Genomic DNA, 24,289 nt, shown 5'->3' with positions numbered 1-24,289 from the left:
CATCGTAGATTTCTATCCCCAGGAGGGTACAGAATATTCTAATTCCTTCACTGTATAAATGAAGCTCAAATGGAATGCAGGTTCAATTCACTTTTTCCAGTGCCTTGTCCACTGGAGGGACTCAACTACAAACCCACAGAGATTATTACACTATTTTTGCATATAAATTTTAATAAAATACGTAGCTAAGCAGCAAATATATCTGCATAATTGGTAAATTCGTTTGCCATGAAATAATCATATAAACATAATTGAATGGTAAGAGGCCACGTAAAGGGTGGAACTGAGAAAATTTTCAAAGTAATAGTTAGTAACTGATTTTAATGAAATATTCTACTCATCTCTGTAGCCATTTAAATATTCTAAAAGCATTTCTATTCTAGTTACTTTTATCGTCTATGCTGTTCATCCAAGAACCAGATAAGAACAGGATATATATATATACAGTCACTTGAAACTGTATTCAAAAGTTTCTCACCACAAATGTGAATAATAACATCTACAAATCACTGAACTAGTAGACAACCCTAAATAACATTAAACAGTAAACCTAAAAATCAAAAGGCATGCTACAAATGCCATGCTTTTCACAGACGATGCAAATGAAGTGAAAAATTTTAAAATACAGTGTATATGAATCACAAGGAACAAATTGAAAGATTTGGGATGTCACAGCTGTGTGACTGCTGCAGTGCTTAAATTAAGGGGTGGCAAATCCTGAAACAGACAAAATTAAAAAAAAAATTTTTTTAAAGCCTATCAAAGGAAGATTACTCTCTCAAACACAATGGCCTTAAAAAAAAATTCTGTTTGCACTTCATTTATACAGTGAAGGAATTAGAAAAATTTTTCTAGAAATTAAGTGACTCAAATTAAAGCCTTAAAGAAAGGCATCAAGAAAGGGCATATTTTTACCAACAATGTCAAGATATGGCTCGATTACTATACCTGGTTATTGTGCTGACCGAGAAGTGGGATGGAGGCTGTGTCTCATGCATGAGAAGTTTCAGGTAAACACTGCTTTGATCTCTTGCCACAGCCACCACTGGATCAGCTTGTCCTTGGTCACATTTATAAAACAGCTTTGGGACAAGCCTAACATAAAAGTAAGGTTTTTAATTTAAGAAAGTATATAAAATTCACTTGTGACTCATTACCCTTTTCCCCACCACCACACCACCCCAAAGGTATTTAAGACTTAAAATCCATCTGCAATCTTTGTCAGTGGCAGCATGGGGCTCTCCAATCACAAGACTACTCCCCCCACCAATACTTCCTCTGAAACAACTTGGTAGTATACTTTCTTCTTACCTGAAATGCGAACTTTCTCTACAAATAATTAAGTGCTTTGACTAAAAAACAACCTTGAAAGTTCTATTTCTATCATTTTGATCAACCTCAGCAAGTACATCAAGCCACAGTCCACAGAAAGTACTGAGCAGGGAGCAGATCTGATCAGCAGTAGCCCCTTGAACAATTCTGCAGTTTTGTCTGCCTAAGCTCTCCTATACCCTCCAAAGAGCAAAGCATTAGCTGACCTCCCTTACAAATTCTAATCTGAACTCAGGGGCAAAATATGGGAAACAGTTTCCTAACTGAACATAAGGGCTCATTTCTGCATCAATACAAATTGTATGTGAGTGCACACAACTTCTTGGAACAATCAACTATTTTATTTCATTGGTTCACAAACTGTCAAGTCCTCCAGGGAGACTGGTCCTAAATACAATCTTTACTAGGGTATAATCATTATTGAGGAAAAAGGCAGAGATCCAAAATCTTTGACTGGGCAAAAGTCATATAAACTCAGCTAAGTAAATAAAAAAGCACACTTCACAAGTAATAAAAGAAAAGCTAACTGTCAATAATGAAAACTAAAGGCATATACACCAAAATCTAACTATGGTTTTCTTTGAGTAATCTCATGACAGGGATTTTTATTTCCTTCTTTACATAATCCTAAATTTTTTTTAACATATATTACTTTTTTTCCATTACTTTTTAAAATTATTTATTTTTTATTGATATATATTACATATTCACATACTATGTAATCCTCCAAAGTGTACAATTAATGGTTTACTATATCATCATATTGTGCATTCTTCATCACCATCAACTATTTTGTATGTGTGAAAAATAACATATATACAGAAAAGCAATAAATTTCAAAGCACATCACAACAATTAGTTGTAGAACAGATTTCAGAGTTGGTATGGGTTACAATTCCACAATTTTAGGTTTTTACTTCCAGATGTTCTAAAGCATATATTACTTTTAAAACCAGGTAAAAGTTATTTAAAAAAGAAATACCAACTTCTGTCAATGTTCTGAAACATATTTAAAACTTTTTGAAGAATGAGGAAGAATCAGACATGATCATATTCTGGTACTGGGAGTATAAACTGGTACATTTCTGGACAGTTGTTTTGCAATAATTATTTAAAAAACCACAAAAAATCCACATCTAGGTATTTACCAACAAGAAATGGAAACAAGTGTCTACACAAAGACTTATAGGTGAGTGTTTACAGAGCATGATTCATAATAGCAAAAAAGTAGGAATGATAATGATATTCATCAGCTGGTGAATGGATAAATAAAATATGATATTATCCATACAAGGAATTATTCAGCAATAACAAGGAATAAACTACTGATATAAGCAACAACATGTATTAACATGTATCAGGATGAACTTCAAAACCTAAGTGAAAGAAGCCAGATGCAAAAGACTACCTACTGTATGATTCCATTTAAACAAAACATCCAGGAAAGGCAAATCTCTAGAGACAGAAGGTAGGTAAGTGGTTGTCTGGGGCTGGACCTGGAACAGGGACTTACTGCAAATGGGCAAAAGAGGTCTTTCTGAAGTGATGGAAATGTTCGAAATTTTGATGGGAGGGATGGTTGCATAATTCTGTAAATTTACTAAAAATCACTGAAGAGTATACTTAAAATGGATGAATTTTAAGGGATGTAAAGTGTACCTCAATAACGCTATTAGAGAAAAAAACGTAAAAATGCTTGGCCCAATAATTCAACTTGCAAGAACACTAAAAAAAAAAAAATTACACAATTTATACACAAAGATTTATATGTAACAATGTTCAGTGGAGTTTTATTCATTATTTAAACCCAACAAAAACTTAACATCCAGCAAAATGATATTTATATAAAAAACTTCTCACAACCATGTGGTAAAAAAATGGCTACTAATTAATGTTCCTGTTTCAGAAGAGTATTTGATAACAGGAAAATGCTAATAATATACTAAGTGAAAAATATCAGATTACAAAGTTGCATGTTTATTTCAATTCCAATTTTGAAAAAGAAACGTATATAAAGGATATAAAGCAAAATGTACAACGTGATTAACTCCAGGGAACAGAACAGAAGGTAGCTTTTATTTTCCTTTTAATGCACTACTTTTACAACTGCAGATTGGTATTTTGTTTGTTGTTCTAATTATTAGACTCATGGTAGTACATTTGTTTTGATAGTTACACAACAGAATGGCTGAAAATGAGCTCAAAAGATTCAGAAATACTACCCTACATCCTTTAAATTCTTCCTCCTCTTGCACACTCTCATACCATTGAGTACTTCAGCCAAAAAAAAAGGTAATAAAGAGGGGAAACATTTAGGTAAGAAAGTTAATGAAGAGAGAAATACCTTATCAGTGACGCCGCAGCCACGTGCCGCACCCGGGGGTCTTCATCCCCCAACAAGTAGATGACCACATTACTGAGCACTCGTTCTTGCAGTTTCAAAAGCTTTAGAGAGAAAGACCATAGAAACAGATGTAAACGCATTTGGCTAAATTTTAAATACTTACACAATCTCCACTCTATCATAAAAAAGGTGATGTCATTAGGAAGACCTCTCTGGCATGAGCCCCAAACACTAAGGCCATGCAGAGCCATCACTTACCCCCGTGTAATGATGAGCCCCTCTGCGTAAGTCTTCCGCTTTTGCCTCCAAGAAGCTCACCAACCTAACAAAAGCAATACGGATAATGAAACAGTTCAGTTATTCAACACTGAGCTCTGAGGCCCCTGCAGGGCCCTGGCACCCCTGGCAGGGGAAAAAGCTGCTTGCTCCAGAGCAGGTTGGTCCACATGCTGAGAAGGCTCCACAAGGGAGACCTTGGTTAAGTTAACATTTTTATGTAAACAGAAGTCACAGTGTTGTTATAATTATAGATATATTAAGATATTGCCCAATAAGTTGTTTTTCTTGAAAATATATAAACATGTACTATTTTTAAATAGTCCAGATGCCTGACAAAATGACATGGGACACATAAGACAGGAGTTAAGTGAGCAGCCTATGAAGTTCCTCCCACTTAAGTCCTACCCCAGCCGCATGCTGACTGGCTTGTGGCCAGGACAAGCTGCTCATATTCCTGCTTAGTTCCTCATCTGTGGTATGGAGGAATGAACAAGACCCAATTCACAGGGATGTTCTGAGGATAAAAAACATGGCCCATGAAGGATATACAGCATAATGCCTGTCATATAGCAAAGACTTTATAAAGGAGGGCCTTAAAAAACCAAAAACTGGGCAGGCCATGGTGGCCCAGTAGGTACAGTTCTTGCCTGCCATGCCTGAGGGCCCAGGTTTGATTTCCGGTGCCTGTCCATGCAAAAAAAAAAAAAAAAAACACCAAAAAAAAACCACCTGAATTATAAAAGCAAAATTTCCCTCCTAAAAGACAGCACTGAAACCATTTCCAGCCAAAACTTATTTTTAGAAAATAAAAGCTGTAACATATTGGGTGTACAGGTAGTTCAGTGGTAGAATGCTCATCTTCCATGTGGGAGACCCAGGTTCAATTTCTGGACCATGCACCAAAAAAACAAAACAAAACAAAACAAAAACCCTGCAACATATCAAAGGCATTTTTTAATTGCAGCAAAATGCAAATCATTCATCTTACCCAAATTCTGTATAATGATGAGAACATTCTTTTAAAACAAGCAGAATTAATATAAAGTACTTTTTTTTTTAAGTTTAAGACGATAGTGGGAAAAATTCATTTAAATGACTAAGAACACTTAATGACTACAACTATCAGGAAAATCCACTCCACTCCTTATAATTTAAAAATCCTAAGTGCAAGACAAAGTGCAGCAAAAAGCCACTGGGAAGGAGACACTACCACTGGTTATCAAAACCACTCAGATTTCTGATGGACTGGTTACTTGATAACCATCACTACTAGCTTGACCCCCAAGACTCAATTACTGGCTCAAACTTCTGAGAAGCTTTAGTTCATTAAATCTAATGAATTTTTCTTGCAAGCAGTGGGGACAACCAAATCAACAGGCCGAGCCATCAATCTTGGGGTGTATTCATATGAAACTCATCCCCTCAAAGGACAGGCTAAGCCTACTTAAAATTGGGCCTAAGAGTCACCCCCAAAGAACCTTTTTTGCTGCTCACATGTGGCCTCTCTCTCAGCCAACACGACAAGCAAACTTGTCACTGCCCTCCCCCTCTCTACATGGGATGTGACTCCCTGGCAACATGGGACAGAAATCCTAGAACAAGGTGGGACTCAGCATCAAGGGATTGAGAAAACCTTCTCAACCAAATGAGGGAAGAGAGAAATGAGACAAAATAAAGTGTCAGTGGATGGGAGATTTCAGAGTCGAGGGGTTGTCCTGGAGGTTATTCTTATGCACTACATATATATCCCTTTTTTTTTTTTTATTAACAGAAAGAAAAAAAATTAACACAACATTTAGAAATCATACCATTCTACATATGCACTCAGTAATTCTTAACATCATCACATAGATGCATGATCATCGTTTCTTAGTACATTTGCATCGGTTTACAGGAACTAGCAACACAACAGAAAAAGATATAAAATTTTAATATAGAGAAAAGAAATAAAAGTAGTAATAATAGTAAAAAAAAAAAACCCTATAGCTCAGATGCAGCTTCATTCAGTGTTTTAACATGATTACTTTACAGTTAAGTATTATTGTGCTGTCCATTTTTGAGTTTTTGTATCTAGTCCTGTTATATCCCTTTTTAATTTATGGTGTATTGGAAAGGCTAGAGGGAAGTGTCTGAAACTATAGAGCTGTATTCTAGTAGCCATGTTTCTTTTTTTTTTAATGATATATTTGCATTTAAAATCTGTTTTGTCAAATTTGAAAATAGTAACAAAGCTCACTACTATAGGAAAGTTGATATTTATAGTAACTTTTTACTTGATATTTTGAGAATGCACACAGTTTTGATAGTTAATTAAATGGTATTTAAAATGCTGTTTAGTATTTAGAATTCAGTTAATTCTTATATCTGTTTTATAGATTATTTTCCTTCCTTGCTTTAATTTTAAGTTGGTTTATGAAACATATTAAACAAACAGGCTTTATGATGATTACTTATTTTTTTTAATTTGCCTATGGATAAACTAAGGTACCCATTTTAGGTGGCTAAGATTTCCATATGCTAATTGTTAAAATATTTGTATTTTCATGTTTTCCTGAAATAGGGAAAATATTTAGTAACAGGTCATTACTATGGCAACACAGATATTTATAAGAATTTTCTACTTGGTATTTTGAGAACATTCGCAGTTTTGACAGCTGATCAAATGGTATCTAAGTTAGTGTTTAATACTTAGAATTTAAGAATTTTGCTTTCTCAATATGTAGACTTTTTTCCTTGTTTCTGTTTTAAATTGGTTTATGAAACTTACTGCGCAAACACAGGCTTTACAACAATTATATAGATACTTTATTTAAATATGCCTATGGTTAAGCTAACTAAGATAACCATTTTTGGTAGTTCTAAGTGTACTGTTTGTTTTCTTAAATAAAAAAATAAAAATAAAAAGTAGTAATTCAGGAAGGAACACTGAAAAAAAAACAGACAGTTTCAATATTGTGTGATGGCGTCTTTCATTGTTAGGAATGACCAGTATCTATAAAAGAAGAGATGAAGGAGCCACTGGAGCAGCTCAGGAATTCTTCCTTATGAGAATGAGCTGAACATAGCCTCGATAAATGTGAGAAATATTATTATTGAGTAGAATAACTTCATGTGAGGATAGCGAATAATGTCTTCTATACATAGACAATAAATAAATGAATTTAAAAAATCTATTTTGTCTGATATTAGTATAGTTACGCCTGCTTTAGTAGCCATGTTTCTTGAAGATGATTGTATAATGATACAGCTTTTGCAATGTGACCATGTGATTGTGAAGACTTTTTGTTTGATGCTTCTTTTATCTCTGGTATGGACAGATGAGTAAAAAATATGGATCAAAAATAATAAGGGGAACAAATGTTAAAATAAATTGAGTAGACTGAAACACTAGTGATCAATGAAAGGTAATGGTAAGGAGTATAGTTAAAAAACAGAAGGAACAAAGGTTAAAATATATTGAGTAGATGGAAATACTAGTGGTCAATGAGAGGGAGGGGTAAGGGATACGGTATGTATGAGTTTTTCCTTCTTTCTTTTTCTGGAGTGATGCAAATGTTCTAAAAAATTATCATGGTGATGAATACACAACTGTGTGATGACATTGTGAGCCACTGATTGTACACCATGTATGGAATGTTTGTATGTTAAGAATGTTGATGTTTGAATGCTGTTTTGGTTTGATAATAAAAAATAAAAATAAATTTAAAAAATAATTATAATCATAAAAAAAATCTAATTAATTTGATTCACTTACCTAAAGTCAATCTCTGCAAGAGTTTCCAAAAGCTCTGTCCTGACCAGCCAATAGGAACTATCCCTCAGGGTCAACACATCAATGATCAACTGTAACCCAAACTCACTGGTGCTGCTGCTGCACAGACTCATGACACAGTGCTGAAAAACAAGGTGTTCACAGTAAGATGGCATCGAGTTTAATCTCACTCAACAGCTGCATCTTGAAGGTTTTAGGACATCATCCATACATCCAATCGTTTTTTGTGTGTGTTTATAACTGCAACAGGGATGTACACTTTTTCAACATTTTTCACAAATATTTATAGCATATACTTTATTTAGGGAAGCACAAATTAAATGTAAATATGCCCCTCTGAAATAACTTTGTTTCCTTTTCCCTCCCATATCTGCCTTTGTCTTGACCTTGACTCCCAAATGGCAATTCCACAGATATCTATCGATGGTGACGAGGGAAACCATACAACATGAATCTAAGGCCCAGATCAAAGACAAGGGTTTCACCGCCTTCCTGAAAAGACAAAGGACGGCCCACTGGATGTTAAGCGGTACTGCAAAACCCTTTGCTGCACATGAGGACAGGACAGGCCTCCTACTGCTATCTGCCTTCCTCTTCACACACATGGTCAAAGCATGTCAGCTCCCGGGCCAGGGACTTAATTATGTTGTCAACACACTTCCTTCTGCTCAAGAAAAGACACAGCTGACAGAGACATGGCAAAAAATTGAAAAAGGGAAAAATTCCTGCTAGGACATGAAAATTTAAAAAGGAAAGGTGTCCTATAAATTTAACAATCATGGGTATTTCTGTTTTGTTATAGACAAAGTTTCACTGTTGTTGACTGGCCAGTTGTGACTTGTGAACCAACTGAGCCAAAAGCTCAACCCTCTGTCACTTAAAATACTGAGGCAATACTACTTCACAAAGTTTAGTCTGAGCATTAAAAATACAGGGTAAAATAAATAACCCCTAAAGTTCACTTTAACTCAACACTCTATGGGTCTAACAGAATTCTCTTCGTCTTTATTAAACAAATTTTATATTTAATGTGGTAAAGTGTACTTCTAAATATACCCCTAGAAAAAGGCACATTTCAAATAAATATTCTGAGAATCAAACCTGTCTATTTCACTACAACTTCACTGGCAACATTTTCTTTCTTAAGTGGTGAAAACATGGATATTTGTTGTTATTTACAGCTTAAGAATGCCTGGAAATATTCAGATTAAGCTCCAACTTTAATTTTAACAGCAGTAAAATTTCCACTAATCAAAGGATTGGTTTTCACAAAGGATTATGCTCACCCTCACGGCTGTACAAGCCAATTTGCACGTAACAGAAGATTCATCTTTCAAAGTTTTCTGCAGCAAAGGAATGCAGTCCACCAGAGAAAATGTACTTCCTGACCAGAAGAGTAAGCAAATAAGACCCTCATGTAAACTTAAATTTGGGAATGATATCTGGAAAAGACACTATGGCAAAAATCAGCTGTTACCTGTCAGATTCCTAATGGTGCTCATCCAATCTCCCACCTGGAAGCGGGACCGAGTGAGGATGGAGTAGACAAGGACCCCACAGAGAATGGCAGTGGCCCCACGGACCTGGGGGTCTCCGTGATCAATATAGTGCAGGATGTCCGAGACGTACTGCTCCTCTGTAGGGAAGAATTGCTCAGCCAGTGTACAACTCTCTACCTTCAACTTTCTGACAAAGTAAAGACTTAATTATCAGGAGGGGGGAAGAGGAGTGCAGATGGTGCCAATGAAACCTAAAAATGACTTGACTATGTTTGGGGACTTAAGGATTTCTAGATTCATCTTACTCCTGACATCACTGCAACACAACAAACTTTCTACATTATAATTCCACATTAACCAGTTAACCTGGTCAGGTCAGATTAAACCAGCAAAATTCCAAGATTTCATTTCAAAAGCTATTTAAAAACAATTCAACTACATCATGCACACACTTACCCCATGTAAATTCAACAACACAAGTTTATCCCCTCAACCAAAGAGAAAAAAGAGAAGGCAGGAGGGTAATTTTTAATGTGTGATTCTTTCCAGCATCCTATTTTATGATGCGCTATATCCCCAAGTGGTTGTGATCAGAGCTGTGGAGCTACTGCTCCCTTGGCTGGACATGGTTCCCACTCATCCCTGGGTGTGAACATCCAGTGTGGCTGCGTGGGATTCAAGGACAAGCTGACTCTATACAATTTGTTTCTTAAGGCATAAATCCAACATGTATGTAAATTTGCTCATAGGTTCCCCAGATTTCTAGCTCTAGTTGTGTGTTTCAATTCCCCACACTGACTATAAGGGGAGTCCAACCACCTAAAAATATTACTATTTATGTGTTTTATGGAGAACTACAACACAGTTCAAACACCACAAATTATCTAAAAAAAAAAAAAAAAACAAAAAACTTGCTGCCGTAACACTGAAATATTTTCAAACAATAATTAACTATGAGGAATGAGGTATGAGTTGTTAACATACCAGGGTACCCCATGGTGTCAAGAGGTACTTTATAAAGTTTGCTGAAGAAAGATTCAGGATGAAGGGCCACAGCTGCTCCGACACAGCTGATGGCCAGTGCCTTCACGCTGACCCTTACATCTCGATCTGGAACCAGTGCTACAAAGAAAATACCTTGGTCACAGATGGCTCAAAGCAGCAAACATTCAGTTTTCAAACAAACAAAACTAGGCCCGCTAAGCCAACTATCCCCACCATTTCCTCCCTTCTCCCATCAGTCAATGGAAACTAAAGCTCACCCTCAATTTTTATTTCTTCTGCTGCAGTAACAAGGCAAAAAGTTGGACACCAAATTGACCTCTGAAACCCAAAGTTTATTTCCTTTAGTTCTGTTCCTGAGCTTCTATACTTACTGTTTTTTTCCCCAGTTAGCAAAAATGAAGCAGATAAAAGGCGGACACAATGGATAAGAGGCGCAGAATCATCATCAGTAGACTGCCCTATGTCACCTTTGATTCTGCAAGGCTAGAACAGAGAAAACTCACACTTTGTCTGTCTTATAATCAAAGAAGTGATACATTCATTCATTAGTTCACCCATCAAATAGTTTCATAACAGCAAGTGTACTGGGTGCTAGGGATGCGGAGATGCAGATCTCTGCAGATACACATGCCAGACCTCACCCTCACCAAAGTCACAATCCAGCAGAAAAGAGACCTGTCAAAGGCAGTCAGAACACAGTACAATGTGTGTTGGGACAGGGATAAGCTCACATGCAGTAATGGTATAGGCAAGAGAAGGAAAGGCTGCTGGAGAAGTAAAGCAGGAAGGATCATCCCTAGAAAAGCAGGAGCACACCAGGCAAAGCCCAAAGGTGAGAGGGAGTAAGTCTGATGGAGAGCAAGAAGGAACTGCTGGAATCTGCAAAACTACTTGAGCATCTACTATGGAACTAACTATAAAACACTACTCCTTACTCTCAAGGAATTCATAATTAACTGGAAAGACAGGACACCTAGCTGTAAAAAGATAAAACAATACAAAGAGATTAAGAGACAAATGCAACAAAAACAAGAAACACTGCAAGGCCAGGTATGACTATCAAATGAATGGTCCAAGAAATCAATGTTATAGGAATTAATCAGGGTAACAATCAGTTCAGGATAGAATTGTTTGGGAAGGATTCTCAAAGGAGGCAAACATTAACAGAAGTCTTAAAACCCTGGGTAATATCTGGCAAGGCAGAAAGAACAGCAGGCCTGAGAAGAGATCAGTATTAAAGGGGAAATAGCTTGATTACAAGACAGAGATGTAGGCTGTGCAGGTGGTTCAATGGTAGGATGCTCACCTTCCATGTGGGAGACTCAGGTTTGATTCCTGGACCATGCACCCCCATCCTCCCTCCCCACCACCGAAAAAAAAAGCACAGAGATGGGAAAGCAATGAGCATGCCAGAGAGCTGGGAACTGGAGTGATTTTAAATGTCATATGTGGTATGTGTCTCAGTGTCTCACCTTATTTTCTTGATCACCTGGTTCAACAGTTTCATCTCTTGACCCAAATTTATCTATACTGCTGTCAGAAGGCTGCCTGCTGTGACCCAGGCTTTTCAATAAATGTGCTTGTTGAAGGGCTTCAAAATAGAGAAATCCAGATTAAGTGACAAATATACTTACCAATGGTTTCCAATTAAAACACAAATACACATATTTACACCAAGAGAACACTGGAAATACAGGAATAAGAACAGGAATAAGTATGGTTCTTCCTTAACCGGTCTTTTTCACTGCTATGTACAACTCAGAAAACAAAGATACCAAGAGATTTCTTCTTAGAAGAAAGAGAAAATTAAAACATCCCAGATTAAAAATGAGGCCATTTTGTGTAAGTGGCCTGGAACCCACATACCCAGGGATGAGTTTCTGAAAGCATCCGAGGCCTCCTCAGGAAGAAGCCCTGTGGCAGCCTCCTCCTCGTCATCCTGCAGCTGTCCAATCGGCATTCCCGGATACTGGCCATCAGCACCGTCCAGCACCTGAGCAAGTCAAGAGGGGCTGTAAGAAGGCCTAAGGGTGGCACCAAGTGACAACTCCATCATGGAAAGACCAAGGAGAAAGGCAGGGATAATGCTGGGGGCTACGCTTTAAATGCAAAAAAAAAAAAAAAAGACCATGTACACAAATGCACGTGTGTGTTTACACATGTACAAATCATCATGAACTTACTGCTCACACACTACTAGGACATTATGGAATGCTTTATAGATCTAAGGCTTCCAAAGAAATCCTATTGGAAATTTCCCTTATATCATGAAAAAAATCAAAACAAAAATATTTGTCTTCACATAAAAGTAAATTTCACAATACGTCAGAAATGAAGAAAATGGTTTTAGACAAAAACCACAGTATAATTGGCTATCTCCCAGGCTGCTACCACTGTGGATTGAGCCCGTTAAATTTGGGGAACAGTGCTTTATGGCTTTAGCCAAAAGCTCGAGTTACGATTCCATAGTGCAAAATGTTTCACATCCTCTTGAATCCCCTACATAATTTATCTGAAAATTGAACTGAGTGAGATGGCAGACTCTCAAACGACTAACAAGTTATTACTGAAATAAATTCTATTTTCTGTATCACTATTAGAAACTCTTTCCAGGTTACTCTCCAATTTAAAAGCAAAAAATCAATTTATATGGTCAAATAGAAGGAAGAAATTATTTCCAGCCCCCAGATTAGTTTACAAAAATATCTTAGCTAAGCTGGACAGCAGGTTAAAATAAGAAGTCATATCATCACAATAATCAGTGTTGACTAAGTACCTTAATATGCAATAGGCAAGAAAGCTTTCCAGATGTTATCTCTAGTCTTCCTAAGATAAAAGAATTGTTCTCACTCTCATTTTATGGGTAAGAAAATTGAGGCAAAGAATGACATATTGCTCAAGGCTACCCTCTAGTAAAGGTCCAAACTGCTCAAGTGGGTGGGCTCCCCCAGGGCCCAGGTACTTAACCCCCACATTGTCTCATGAGGAAAAGTTCGAGGACAACAGCAGAACCAAGGCACATTATGTGTTGGTGCCTGCCCAGCTGCTTAGCTCTTATATCAACTCCAGCAGATAAATACTTGGAGACTCCCTTCTCACTCTCCGACCCTTACCTCCTCTCTCAAATCTGCCTTCAGTCACACCAGCTCCTGCCTCATCTATCTTCTGGGCTAAATTCCAACTCTGATTAAATCCAAGCCCCCACATGCTTTGTGCCTGCACCCACACAACGGAACCTCATGATTTGGTGCTACCTGGAAATCCACTGTACTTCTATGGCTCAGTGGTCCTCAAGTGTCAACACAAAGCAGAAAAACCTGGAGGGCTGGGCTCCAATCCTAGAGGTTTTGACTCAGCGAGTCTGGAGTCCAGCCAGAGTCTGCAGGTCTCACTAGTCCCCAGGAAATGCAGGTGCCGCTGGTCTGGGGGCTGTGCTTTCAGAACCACTACTTTGGTCCTCTCTATCTTCTTAGATGGGTATTTCCTATTTTCTCCTCTTCCCTCAAACTTCCAACTCCTCTTCTACTGTCCTTCCTCTCAGATGATGATGATGACATTTGTCATGGTCAGGTTCATGTGTCAACTTGGTCAAGTGGTGGTACCTGTTTGTCTGGTTGGGCAAGTGCTGGCCTGCCTGTTGCAATGAGGGCATTTCATAGAATTAAATCGTGATCAAGTCAGCTGCATCCACAGCTGAATCCATTTGTAATCAGCCAAGGGGAGTGTCTTCTGCAATGAGTGCTGCTCAACCTAATCACTGGAAGCATTTTAAGGAGGATTCAGAAGAGACAGGTTCTCTTCCTGCTTCGGCTGGCGAGCCTCTCCTGTGGAGTTCGCCCAGACCCTCCAACGGAATCATCAGTTTCACAGCCTGCCCTGTGGATTTTGGACTCTGCATTCCCACAGTCACGTGAGACACTTGTATAAATTTTATATTTGCGAGTGTTCTCTGTTGATTCTGTTTTTCTAGAGAGCCCTAATACAACATTGCTTTCCATTTTAGTGAGAATGTAAAATTGATCAGAAGTGTATTTGCATGTTACCACCACATCTACCCACTAACCGCCTTTGTGTCCTGACAGTCCATGTTCCCTCCTGTTCTGAAACATGAACTGTCAAGGCTGCCGACAAAGGCTCACCCCTGTCTGGAGCACTGAACCTCATTCTCTCTCACCTACTCAAGGACATGGCTCCAGCCCCTCTTTCCCTCTCTCTGGCAGTTAAAGAATCATTCCTAGCAGTACACATTTGTTAAGAGCTCTCTATCTTAAGAGAACCTTCTCTTAGCCTTATATTACCTTCTGTCTCTATTTCTCCCTGAGAACAAAATCCGTCACAGGCATTGTCCATACTCATTGTCTCCAATTCTTCAATCCTTACTCTTTCAACTCACTCCTTTCAGGCTCTTGGGCCCAGAAATCTGCCCAAACAGCTCCTTAACAAGGTGCACAGTGGCTTCCCTGTTGCCAAATGCTTATACCTCAGCTTATTTAACCTGTCAGCAATATGTGATATGGCTAATTGCACCCTCCTCTTTGAAATGCTGTCTTTGTTGGCTCCAGGAGGTGTTATTCTCTTTTGATCATCCTCCTAGGCCACACAGGCTGCTCCTTCTCAATCGTCTTTTCTTCAGCCTCTTACCACTGGAGTGTCCCAGAGCTCAATTCTTGGAGCTCTTCTCTTTCCCAGTTACACTCACACCTTGATGATCTCATCCAGTTCCAAGGCTTCAGTGTTGCCATATCCATACTTTACTACTCCAATGTTGGCTTCTCCCCTGAACTCCAGACTCATCTATTAAACTGTCTACACAACATGTACATACTGATGTCTAATAGACATCTACAACCCGACACGTGTAAAACCCACCTACTGCTCTTCCCTAAGCCACTCCTCCCAGAGTCTTCCCCATCTCAATTAATTACAACTTTTCTCTCTCACGCACACCCTTTATCCAACTTGTTAGTGCATCCCCTGGCATCACACCCAGGCCCCAACACACACTCTAGAACAGAATCATGTAGGCAAACTACAGCCTGTGGACCAAATGGGGTTCACTGCCTAACACTGCAAATAAAGATTTACTGGAACACAGTCACACTCATGCGCTTGTGTCTGCTGTCACACAGCAGAGATGAATAAGAACCAGACACTGCATGACCTGTAAAGTCAAAAATATCTGTGATCTAACCCATTACAGAAAGAGTCTGACGATCCCTGTTCTAGATTATCAGCTCTACGTGAGTAGGAGTTTCGTATGTTGTTCCCTCTAGTTTATCCCCAGCTTTTAGAACAATGCCTAAAATATGGGAGGCACTCAATAAACTTGTTTAATAAATAATGAATGATGAGACAAAGGATATAGAAGCATCTTACAAACTAGAAAGAACTATCCCAATATGAGAACTATCCAGGGAAGGAGCTTAGTTTTCTGTAGGTCAATTACTGGAAAGCTCCATGCTGAAGGCCAAATCACAGATCCTCACCTCTCATTTCATGAACTAAACAGCACTAAGGGGGACAGGCAAGGCGGAGATCAGATCAGGACCCCCAGCCACACCCTCAATGTTCATGTCCTAGTCCCGGGGTTGGGGAGGAACAGCCATATCATTATTCATTATCAGAAACCTGAACATCAGAAACTATACCATAAGCAAGCAAGCATCAAAGTTCAATAAAAAGTCTGGTGTCTATCACTACAGAGAAGTAAAAAGAAGTATTTTACAAAAATAAATATAATAAAATCTGAAAACTAACATCCTGAAAGTGTATTTGCTTTATGAATAAATCAAGAAACACTGACTGTTTCTCTTCTATGCCCAGCAATAGCGTAAATTCTGAGTAAACATGTTGGCTGCCTGTTGGGACATGCCCCCTGCCCCCCTAACCCCATCCCCTCCCTAGAGGCCCGCACGAGTCCCCTTGAGCAATGTTGCACCACCCACACAGCAAACAGCTGCTGGAACATCTATTTCAACCACCTTTACACTCCCCCAAGACAGGAAATTTTCATAATTCCTATGGTAATTCATTTCCATTTCTGACATATTTGCCCAGAAATAATATAAAAAGGCCAGATAGCCCACAAAAGTTGTTAAGAAACAAACAAAATCCCTCCACATACTTAAAACCCTCCCCAACCTTCTCTTCTCCCTTTATATTAATTAGAATTCAATGGCCCTTTCTTTATCTAAAATTTTTTCCTATCTTTAACTATTTGGTCTATCCTCCTCCAGGTCCTCTAGTTAAAAAAAAGAGTAAAATAAATCTCCAGATGTATATTTATAAACTTCACCAAATGAGTAAATATAAATCTCCATTGCCTTTAGAAACTCTATCTAAATGATACCACATCAGTCACCAGTAGGGACATCCAGGTGCCTGATCTCACCATTTGTAATTCAAATATTTCTTATTCATCCCAGCAATTCAACTTCATTTCAGAAAAGCTGGGCATACTTAAAATTTGGAGGCAAGACAAAAAAACATGTTCGTAATATTTTCAATAGGAGCCAAATACTTTACAGTACAAATGTTTAAACTAAAATTGAGGGGTAAAATTCAATATGTATTTGTACTAAACTTTTTGATCAGACTCTTTAAGGTGTTATTTAGCCCGTGTTCAACAAGTTCTTAAAAGCATTTGCAATGCTCTAAATTTCAGCATAATTCACATAAGAAATTATTTAACTCCCTTGTTCTGTACAAGTGAAACTAAGTTGGCACCTTCAGTAAAGTTATCAAATAAGATCAAGCTCTTTAATTAAAGATCTGAGCTGATGACCTCTGCTCTGCTATTAGTGGGGCTAGACAGGAACATAAGAATGACTAGAAGTGTCCAAGTCCAGGCCTCCAGGGAGGAGCTCAGGCCCCTGGAGATACGACAGGCCCCTCTGAAGACCAAGATGTCTCTCTGCCCACTTACAATTTCAGAACTGTCTGAAGGGGTCACCGCTGAGTCAGGCCCTTCGGTGGTAGTCTGGGAGCTGTCACTGATGGGTGAGGAGGCCTGGGTCCCATCGTTCAAGTCCATGGCAGGGTCAGATGGGACGGCACTGATCTGGCTGGAGCTGTGGCTGAGAATATCCTCCTCATCTCCATCGGTAGCAGCACTTGTCAAGTCACAACTGGTTGGATCCACAGAGTCCGACTGCAGAGTGTGCTGTGACCGGGGTTGCTCAGTAATAATATCATGACCTGCGGAGTCAGCAGCTGAACTTGTGGACCCCGGAGTTGAAACCCCTGAAGAAGCAGCCAATTCACCTGTGATCTCACCCTTCATTGAGGCTGAAAGAACAGAAACATTAATTCAACAAACATTTGAAAACAAATGTTTTCAAAGTAACAAAAAAATTCACCATTATTAAATGTTTTAACTGCAAAAGACCCTGAAATACAGTGAAAGTATAAACTAGTAAATTTCAGAGGCAAGTAATAATGCATCCTTCAAACACTACTAAAATTGCCTTTTACTATAGTCCTTGCATAGGGACAAAATAAGGATAACTAACAGATATTTTTTAAATGCTATCAATAGTCTCAAAATGTGTTTCATTGCAAAAACTGGAGAAAGTACAGCTGTAACATTACCACCTCCAGCTCTTAAGTAAGAAGCAACAATAAAGATGTTTACAATTCAGGAGCAGCCTGATATGGAGACCCACTCCCACACTCCAAAACAAGCAGTGGTCAGAAACAATGGTAAATTCATCTTCTCCTTGGGGTGAACCTTCTTCCAAAACCCTGTTTTGATCTCTAAGCCAGGCCTATTCTTCTGCAGGAAAAATTTATACCACATATTCCTCCTCTCGTTTTTTAAATTCCCATTCAAAAACAAAACAACTACATTAAATTCACTGCAGAAAGATAAACACTGAGCTGTGAATAGTGGTCATTCCTGGAGGCAACTGGGTCAGTGAGGACTTCTTTAGAGTTGCAAATGTTTGGTTCTAAAATTTTTTTATTTGCACAATCAGAAAAAAAACTTCTACTTTGTAAAATCAATGAATAAATCACCATCACTAGAACTGTTCAGAGGTTTCCTCCCAAATATTTTAGTCTTATTTTCAGTTATCTAAGAATATTCTTTTGTATAGGATTCAACCAAAACCACCCTCATTTAATACAATTATCAGAATCTTGTTCAATACTCATCTTTTACAAGGTGAACAAAGAATATATAATTAGGTAACTACCTGTAAACAAATGTAGATTCTTTCCAATTAAATTATCCTCAGACAATTTTTAATCCTCTTCTTTCCCCACTACCAACCAATTCATGAGACACTTCTACCAGCTCACCATACCCGACCCCACAAAACTTGGGCTCCGGGAGCATAAGCTTAATTGTAAAACTGCCTTAACCAAGGAAAACAGCAAACATTGGATACAAGAAACATACACCCGTATGTTTCAAAGTAAGCATTATAAAAGAAGCTTGGGCTTTCCCCAACTTTAGCAAACTGAGGGTACTATGATCCTCCAGTAGGACTCTCCATGGAGCAGTGCATGGAGAGAGGAAAAGAGTTAAGTGGGCAGAGGGGTAAATGAAGATCAATACAGACAGCTAAATATAAATAGAGACTACCTGCAAAGGCTGAGCTGCTGACGTCTGATCTTGATTCAGAGTCATCTTCCAAGGCTTCTTCTTCTCCTAAGAGAACTTTACCTATTAAATGATGCAGCAACACTCCTTTTACAATTAAATAAATGTGCATACTAAGTTGAAAATTATAAGCATATTTAATTTACCCTCTCAAACAGTTTATCATCATATATAAATACTTTCAGAACTCCAGGGTACTATGTATAAAGAATGAAGTAGAAACATTCTTTTAGAATGTAATTAAAATCAGTAAACCTATGTGGAAAGAGTTAAAAGCAATGATTCTCATACTATATAGCAGAATATTTTAATAATTAATAAATATTACTTTTGGCTACTATGGATAACAAATAATATATTACTATTTAATCTTGAAACAGTAAGTTTTGGTTGCACAGCCTAAGCTTAGAATATTCATACCAAATCTCCAAAGGCACACCAGAACTTATATATAAAAGTTTATTATTTAAAGGACACTTTTACTTCCTTATATTTTAATTTGCTAGACTTTATGGTTGACAACCAGAATTCAAGCGTGATAAGATCTGGGAGGATGAAATAAAATTTCACCTTTTGTAAAGTTCTAAAAATATATAAATTATATTTATATTTCATGGTTTCCAAATAATATTAATGAGAAAAAAAGAAACTGAAAGTCTTAACAGGATTTAAACATGACTCATTAAATCTTGATGGTTGTATCACATATGAATTTCACAAAATGATGCTATCCAAATAATTACTGATATCCCCACTTTCTAATTTCACTCCTCTTCAAAGAAAAGATCATAGGTGTGATAACTCCTATAAGATAAGCATACACAGATACAACATTAAAAGCAAAGAAATAAAAAGAAAACCCAATTTACATATATAAAACTAATACAACAACTCAGCGTATCTACTAAAAAAATAGGGCTCTTAACTAAGGAACAAGTTGTTTATCTTGGGAAATCAAACAAAATTCCAAAAAGGTAGCTCCAGATCTTAATGACAGAGATTTCTATCCTCCAAATCAGCAGTTTCCAAAAATGTGTCCCGTGCAGCCCTCCCTAGGACAAGTTCTTCAAAGGAGCAAGGGCCAGAGCTAGTGTCAGAGATGGGACTACAGGTCACTCCCCAGTACCCCAACTACTGAATCCTAGCTCCAAACAGAACAATTCTGCTTTCAGCTATCTTATATACTGGCAGATTTCACCTGGGAAAAAGGACTTTGCTTATGATAGAAAAGTTTGAAAACCATGACTATAAACGGAAACAACACTTGAAAAGAGAAAAGGACAGAAAAGGACAAAATAACCCATCCCAACAATGTAAACCAGTCATCTTCTATATCTGTCTCTGGAAAAAAGACTCAGAAACAAATAAGACAAGTTTCAGAATAACTTAGTCATATGCCCAAAACCTCTTCCTTTTTCAAGAATATAGAGATTAATTTTCCCTAGAATTCTTTTGGCCTTTAAACAATCTCAAAGTTTCAGCAAAATCTCAAGCTTGATTAAGTATTCCACACTATAGTGGCCAAAATATTATTGATTCCAGGTTCTTCTGGGAAACATTTACTTAATTCAGTGAAGGCCAAAATATAGGAGTGTGCTGTTAAGATCCAAATCAATACTACAAATAATATTGGGTATTAAACTCTCAGTTAAATACTCAAATCATGATAAGAAAAGGGGATTATTAGGTCTTTATGATTTCAAGATAGAATATGACAGCGATTCTTTCCCATGGAAATTCAGGCTGGAAAAGAAAATAATTGGCACTGCAAAGTAAGGATATAGGTACTCAAACTACCAGAATAAAACAGCAACATTTTGATTAACAAAATTAAGTAAATTCTATCTCAACACTTGGTGTATACAAAGTTAAATATGACTAAAAAATGATAACAAGGCCAAAATTAACAGTAATACTTCTGACTTACATTAAACAAGATAAATTGTGAAGATAAATTATCTTTATAAAGCATAATTCATTTCTGTAAAGCAGGAGTAGACAAACTGCAGTCTTTGTGAATAAAGTTTTACTGGAACAGCCACACCTATTAGTTTACAGATTGTATGTGGCTGCTTTCTTGAAAAGGGCAGAGTTGAACAGCTGCAAAAGAGACAGCATGACCCACAGGCTGAAATATCTATCTCGCCTTTTAAAGAAAAAGTTTGTCCACTCCTACTAACCTGAAGCATTAGAAACATGATAAACAATTCTGATACAAAATTCATGTTTAAGAGCCACTCTACAGACCTATTTAGGCCTAGTTATCAGATTCCAGTAGCATTTAAACATACAACCATTATGTTGAGAAGAGGTATAGATAAGAGTACACTGCATTAGGAATTATAGAAAAAGCAGTAAGATCCAAATACAAGACTCTGATTTCTGAAATAATCACCTTTTTGCTTTCTTGAAAGGACAGGGCTGCATGAAGACCCCCCTCCAGCTGTAAATCACAGAAAGTGACAGATCAAAGTAAGATTAACAAGCTGCATAAATCTAAAAGGAATTTGAGCATCTTCAAAAGGCTTGATTCAATATTAAAATTGAAGAAAATGTGGTGAGCATATTTCCAAAGGAGATGCTTAAACACATTTCAAATTTCTACAACATGAAAATTACATCAACTTAAACATATAGTTCTAAAGGTATGACCTAAATTTTCAAATAAACCAAAATAAACTGCATTTAAAAAGCCAAATTCTATCAGAAATATCAGATTATTTGATCAACTAATTATCAAGTATAAAAAATCATCTGAAATTAGTATTTCTCCCAATTATTTGTAAAGTTTCTATCACATAGAGAAAAGGTAACTTCAGGACAAAGAGTAGTCCACAAGGCATATTAATATTTTCTGCTCACGGCTTAGGCCAACATTTATGCTCCAGTAAGGTGGCAGTTAAGAGTCCCAGTCCTATGCTCTCTGATTTGTCTAAACAGTGGATAAGGACCATGCTAAAAGCTCAGCACAGAGAGTCAACCCCACTCTGACATGGCCTGGTAGAGGCTTGGTAGATCAGCAAATCTGTACTGAAAGCCTATACGGGCCAGACACTGTCCTAGAAAGGGTCTGAGTTTCCATAGGTTCTAGCTCCCAAGGGTCGGGCCAACTAAGGCTGGGCTGCAAATGGGGTCATCCTCTAGGGCAGTTCTCAGGGAGCAGGGGCAGCTTAGATTAGAGCTTGAGTCCCAAGAGCAGAAATAACAGCAGTGACTGGGCAGTGGTAATGGTTACAAGAGCAAGGGATTGGAGGGACTGCCTAAAGTCAGGGGAGCCAGGGGAAAAAAGATCAAAGTGGGAACTCTAAAGTCCCTATGAAAAGGTAAAACTCCCATCTCTGGTCAAATGACACAAATGATTCTGAAAATAGTTTCCCTGAAACTTTTATCTTCATGATGGCTAAAATGACTTTTGTGGAGTCAGCCCAGCCAGAAGGAAAAAGAGTTTAGAGGCCAGGCTTTAAATTCTTGGCCTCCTTTTGCACACTAATCTTTCTAAACTTTAGTTTAGAAATGATACCTGCATGAGCGATTCAATAAAGTATAACTAGGATTACTGTTCTAGTTGATGATAAAGAGTAGGCCTTCCTAATAACTTACCTATAAGTTCCACGATACTCCCACTTCGACTTCTGCAGCTGGGCTCATCTTTAGCCACAGTCAGCTGCCCGAAACCACCAGGGGTGGTCAGAACCTGCAGGAGCTCGGGAGGAGGGGTCCTGAAAAGCTGCTGCAGCAGCTCCAATGCTCCAGTCACAACGTTGTGGTCTTGGTGCTGAGTATAATGCAGAGTCAATTCATAAACCTGGAAAGAAAGATAAACACAAGTATTGTTCCATGTTTTTAAAAATGTGTCCTAGGTTTCCTTTGCTTGTTTCTCTTTAATAGGCCTTTTTTGACAAAAGTTGTGCCTTAATTTTCCCCTTAAAATTTCCAATCAAAAAAAAATTTTTTAATTAAAAAAATTTCCAATCATTTCTACTAGAGTGATAATTAGCTTCCATGTTATTTTGTATTTTCCCAAGTTTTATGCATTCTTACATTAATTCCTTAAAAATAGATAGAGCACTTCAACAAAAGCAGTATTGTGCTAAAAGTAAGATGCCATCTTCCTAAATCAGTGACTAGTAAAGGGCTCAACATATACTTAGAGTGGACTCAGTTTGATACATTTAATAATCAAAAAGAAGCAGTGTTGTAAGTGGCATTGAGAAAGAGTTGACAAAATTTTAAAGGCATTATGTCAAATTTATTTGTACTTTTATTACTATATCAAACATTATAGGAACATAATGGATCTATTCATTTCCTCTGTAATTAGAGATGCCAGATAAAATACAAGGTACCCAGCTAAATTTGAATTTCATATAAACAATGAATACTTTTTTTGGTATAAGTATGTCCCAAACTGCACAGGACACATTTTTACTAAAGAATTATTTGTTGTTTACCTGAAATTCAAATTTAATTGGCATCTTATATTTTCATTTGCTAAGTCTGACAACCCTACCTTTAATATCATAAAATTAATAAATATATAAATTTTAAAATCAGACACTGTAAAAGAGAAAAGATAAAAAGAGAAATGCTCAGAGGTAGCTACTTTTATCATTTGTCTTCTTCTGATGTTAACCTCCATGACTCTAGATCACAGATCAGCAAATTACATATGGCCTACAAGCCAAATCTGGCCTGCTGCCTGTTTACGTAAATACAGTTTTATTAGAATATAGCCATGTTTATGCATTATCTATGGCTGCTTTCACACTATACTGGTAGAGGTGAGTAGCTGGAACAAAGACAATATGGCCCACAAGGTGTAAAATATCTTTATCAGTTCCTGTACAGAAAAAGTTTGCAAACCCATGATGTAGATGATCAGCTTATACCTTTATTTCTTAAACCATGGATTTTGTTTGTTTGTATTTTGTATGCTGTATGGCCGGGGTCACATTTCATTCTTTTTCCATGTGAGTATCCTGTTAATGCAGTACCATTTGTTGAATTTTTGTTTGCTTGTTTGTGGGAAGTGCATGGGCCAGGAATCAAACCTGGGTCTCCTGCATGGCAGGTGAGAATTCTACCACTGAACTACTCTCGCACCCCTAAACCATGGATTTTGAACAAAGAATCCCTTGCTCCTCACTATGTACAACAACAGAATCAGCATTCCATACTTGCTTACCCCATCTGCCCCACTCCCAAATTCTGTTAGCAACACCAATGCTTTCATATTAAGATCAACAATGTGTACATACTATTATGTAATGTTGCTTAAATATTTTGTTTTGCTGAAGTCGAGTCTAAGAACTGAATTTAAAAACTCAGTATTTATCTTAAGTAAAAACTACTAATAGGTAAAAATCCTGTTAATACGAGTGGACTTAAAAACCAAGAAATATTTTATTACTATAATATCTGCGCCACATGAAAGAGAATGTCCCAAGGGTAAT

The 24,289-nt window shown here is 37.5% G+C and overlaps 1 protein-coding gene across 5 annotated transcripts in view; it reads right to left on the bottom strand.

Moving 5' to 3' along the window:
* HTT (huntingtin) overlaps nt 1-24,289 on the bottom strand; it is a 237,460-nt gene that overhangs the window by 111,931 nt on the left and 101,240 nt on the right. For 4 of the 5 annotated variants that reach the window (XM_077136283.1, XM_077136284.1, XM_077136285.1 and 1 more), the window contains 14 exons: nt 22,437-22,641; nt 21,232-21,279; nt 18,819-18,899; nt 17,157-17,518; nt 12,098-12,224; nt 11,704-11,822; nt 10,603-10,714; nt 10,211-10,348; nt 9,205-9,363; nt 9,014-9,111; nt 7,710-7,849; nt 3,935-3,998; nt 3,677-3,777; nt 949-1,095 (listed from right to left, as the gene is read on the bottom strand). In XM_077136283.1, coding sequence (XP_076992398.1) covers nt 949-1,095; nt 3,677-3,777; nt 3,935-3,998; nt 7,710-7,849; nt 9,014-9,111; nt 9,205-9,363; nt 10,211-10,348; nt 10,603-10,714; nt 11,704-11,822; nt 12,098-12,224; nt 17,157-17,518; nt 18,819-18,899; nt 21,232-21,279; nt 22,437-22,641 — 1,901 coding nt within the window. The remainder of the gene's footprint in view (nt 1-948; nt 1,096-3,676; nt 3,778-3,934; nt 3,999-7,709; nt 7,850-9,013; nt 9,112-9,204; nt 9,364-10,210; nt 10,349-10,602; nt 10,715-11,703; nt 11,823-12,097; nt 12,225-17,156; nt 17,519-18,818; nt 18,900-21,231; nt 21,280-22,436; nt 22,642-24,289) is intronic. The other variant, XM_077136286.1, reaches the window with a different exon arrangement.

This window comes from Tamandua tetradactyla, chromosome 19, assembly GCF_023851605.1.
Source record: "Tamandua tetradactyla isolate mTamTet1 chromosome 19, mTamTet1.pri, whole genome shotgun sequence".
Taxonomy (NCBI): Eukaryota; Metazoa; Chordata; class Mammalia; order Pilosa; family Myrmecophagidae; genus Tamandua; species Tamandua tetradactyla.
The sequence above is the reverse complement of the archived record's forward strand: the minus strand, read 5'-3'. Positions and strand labels throughout refer to the sequence as shown.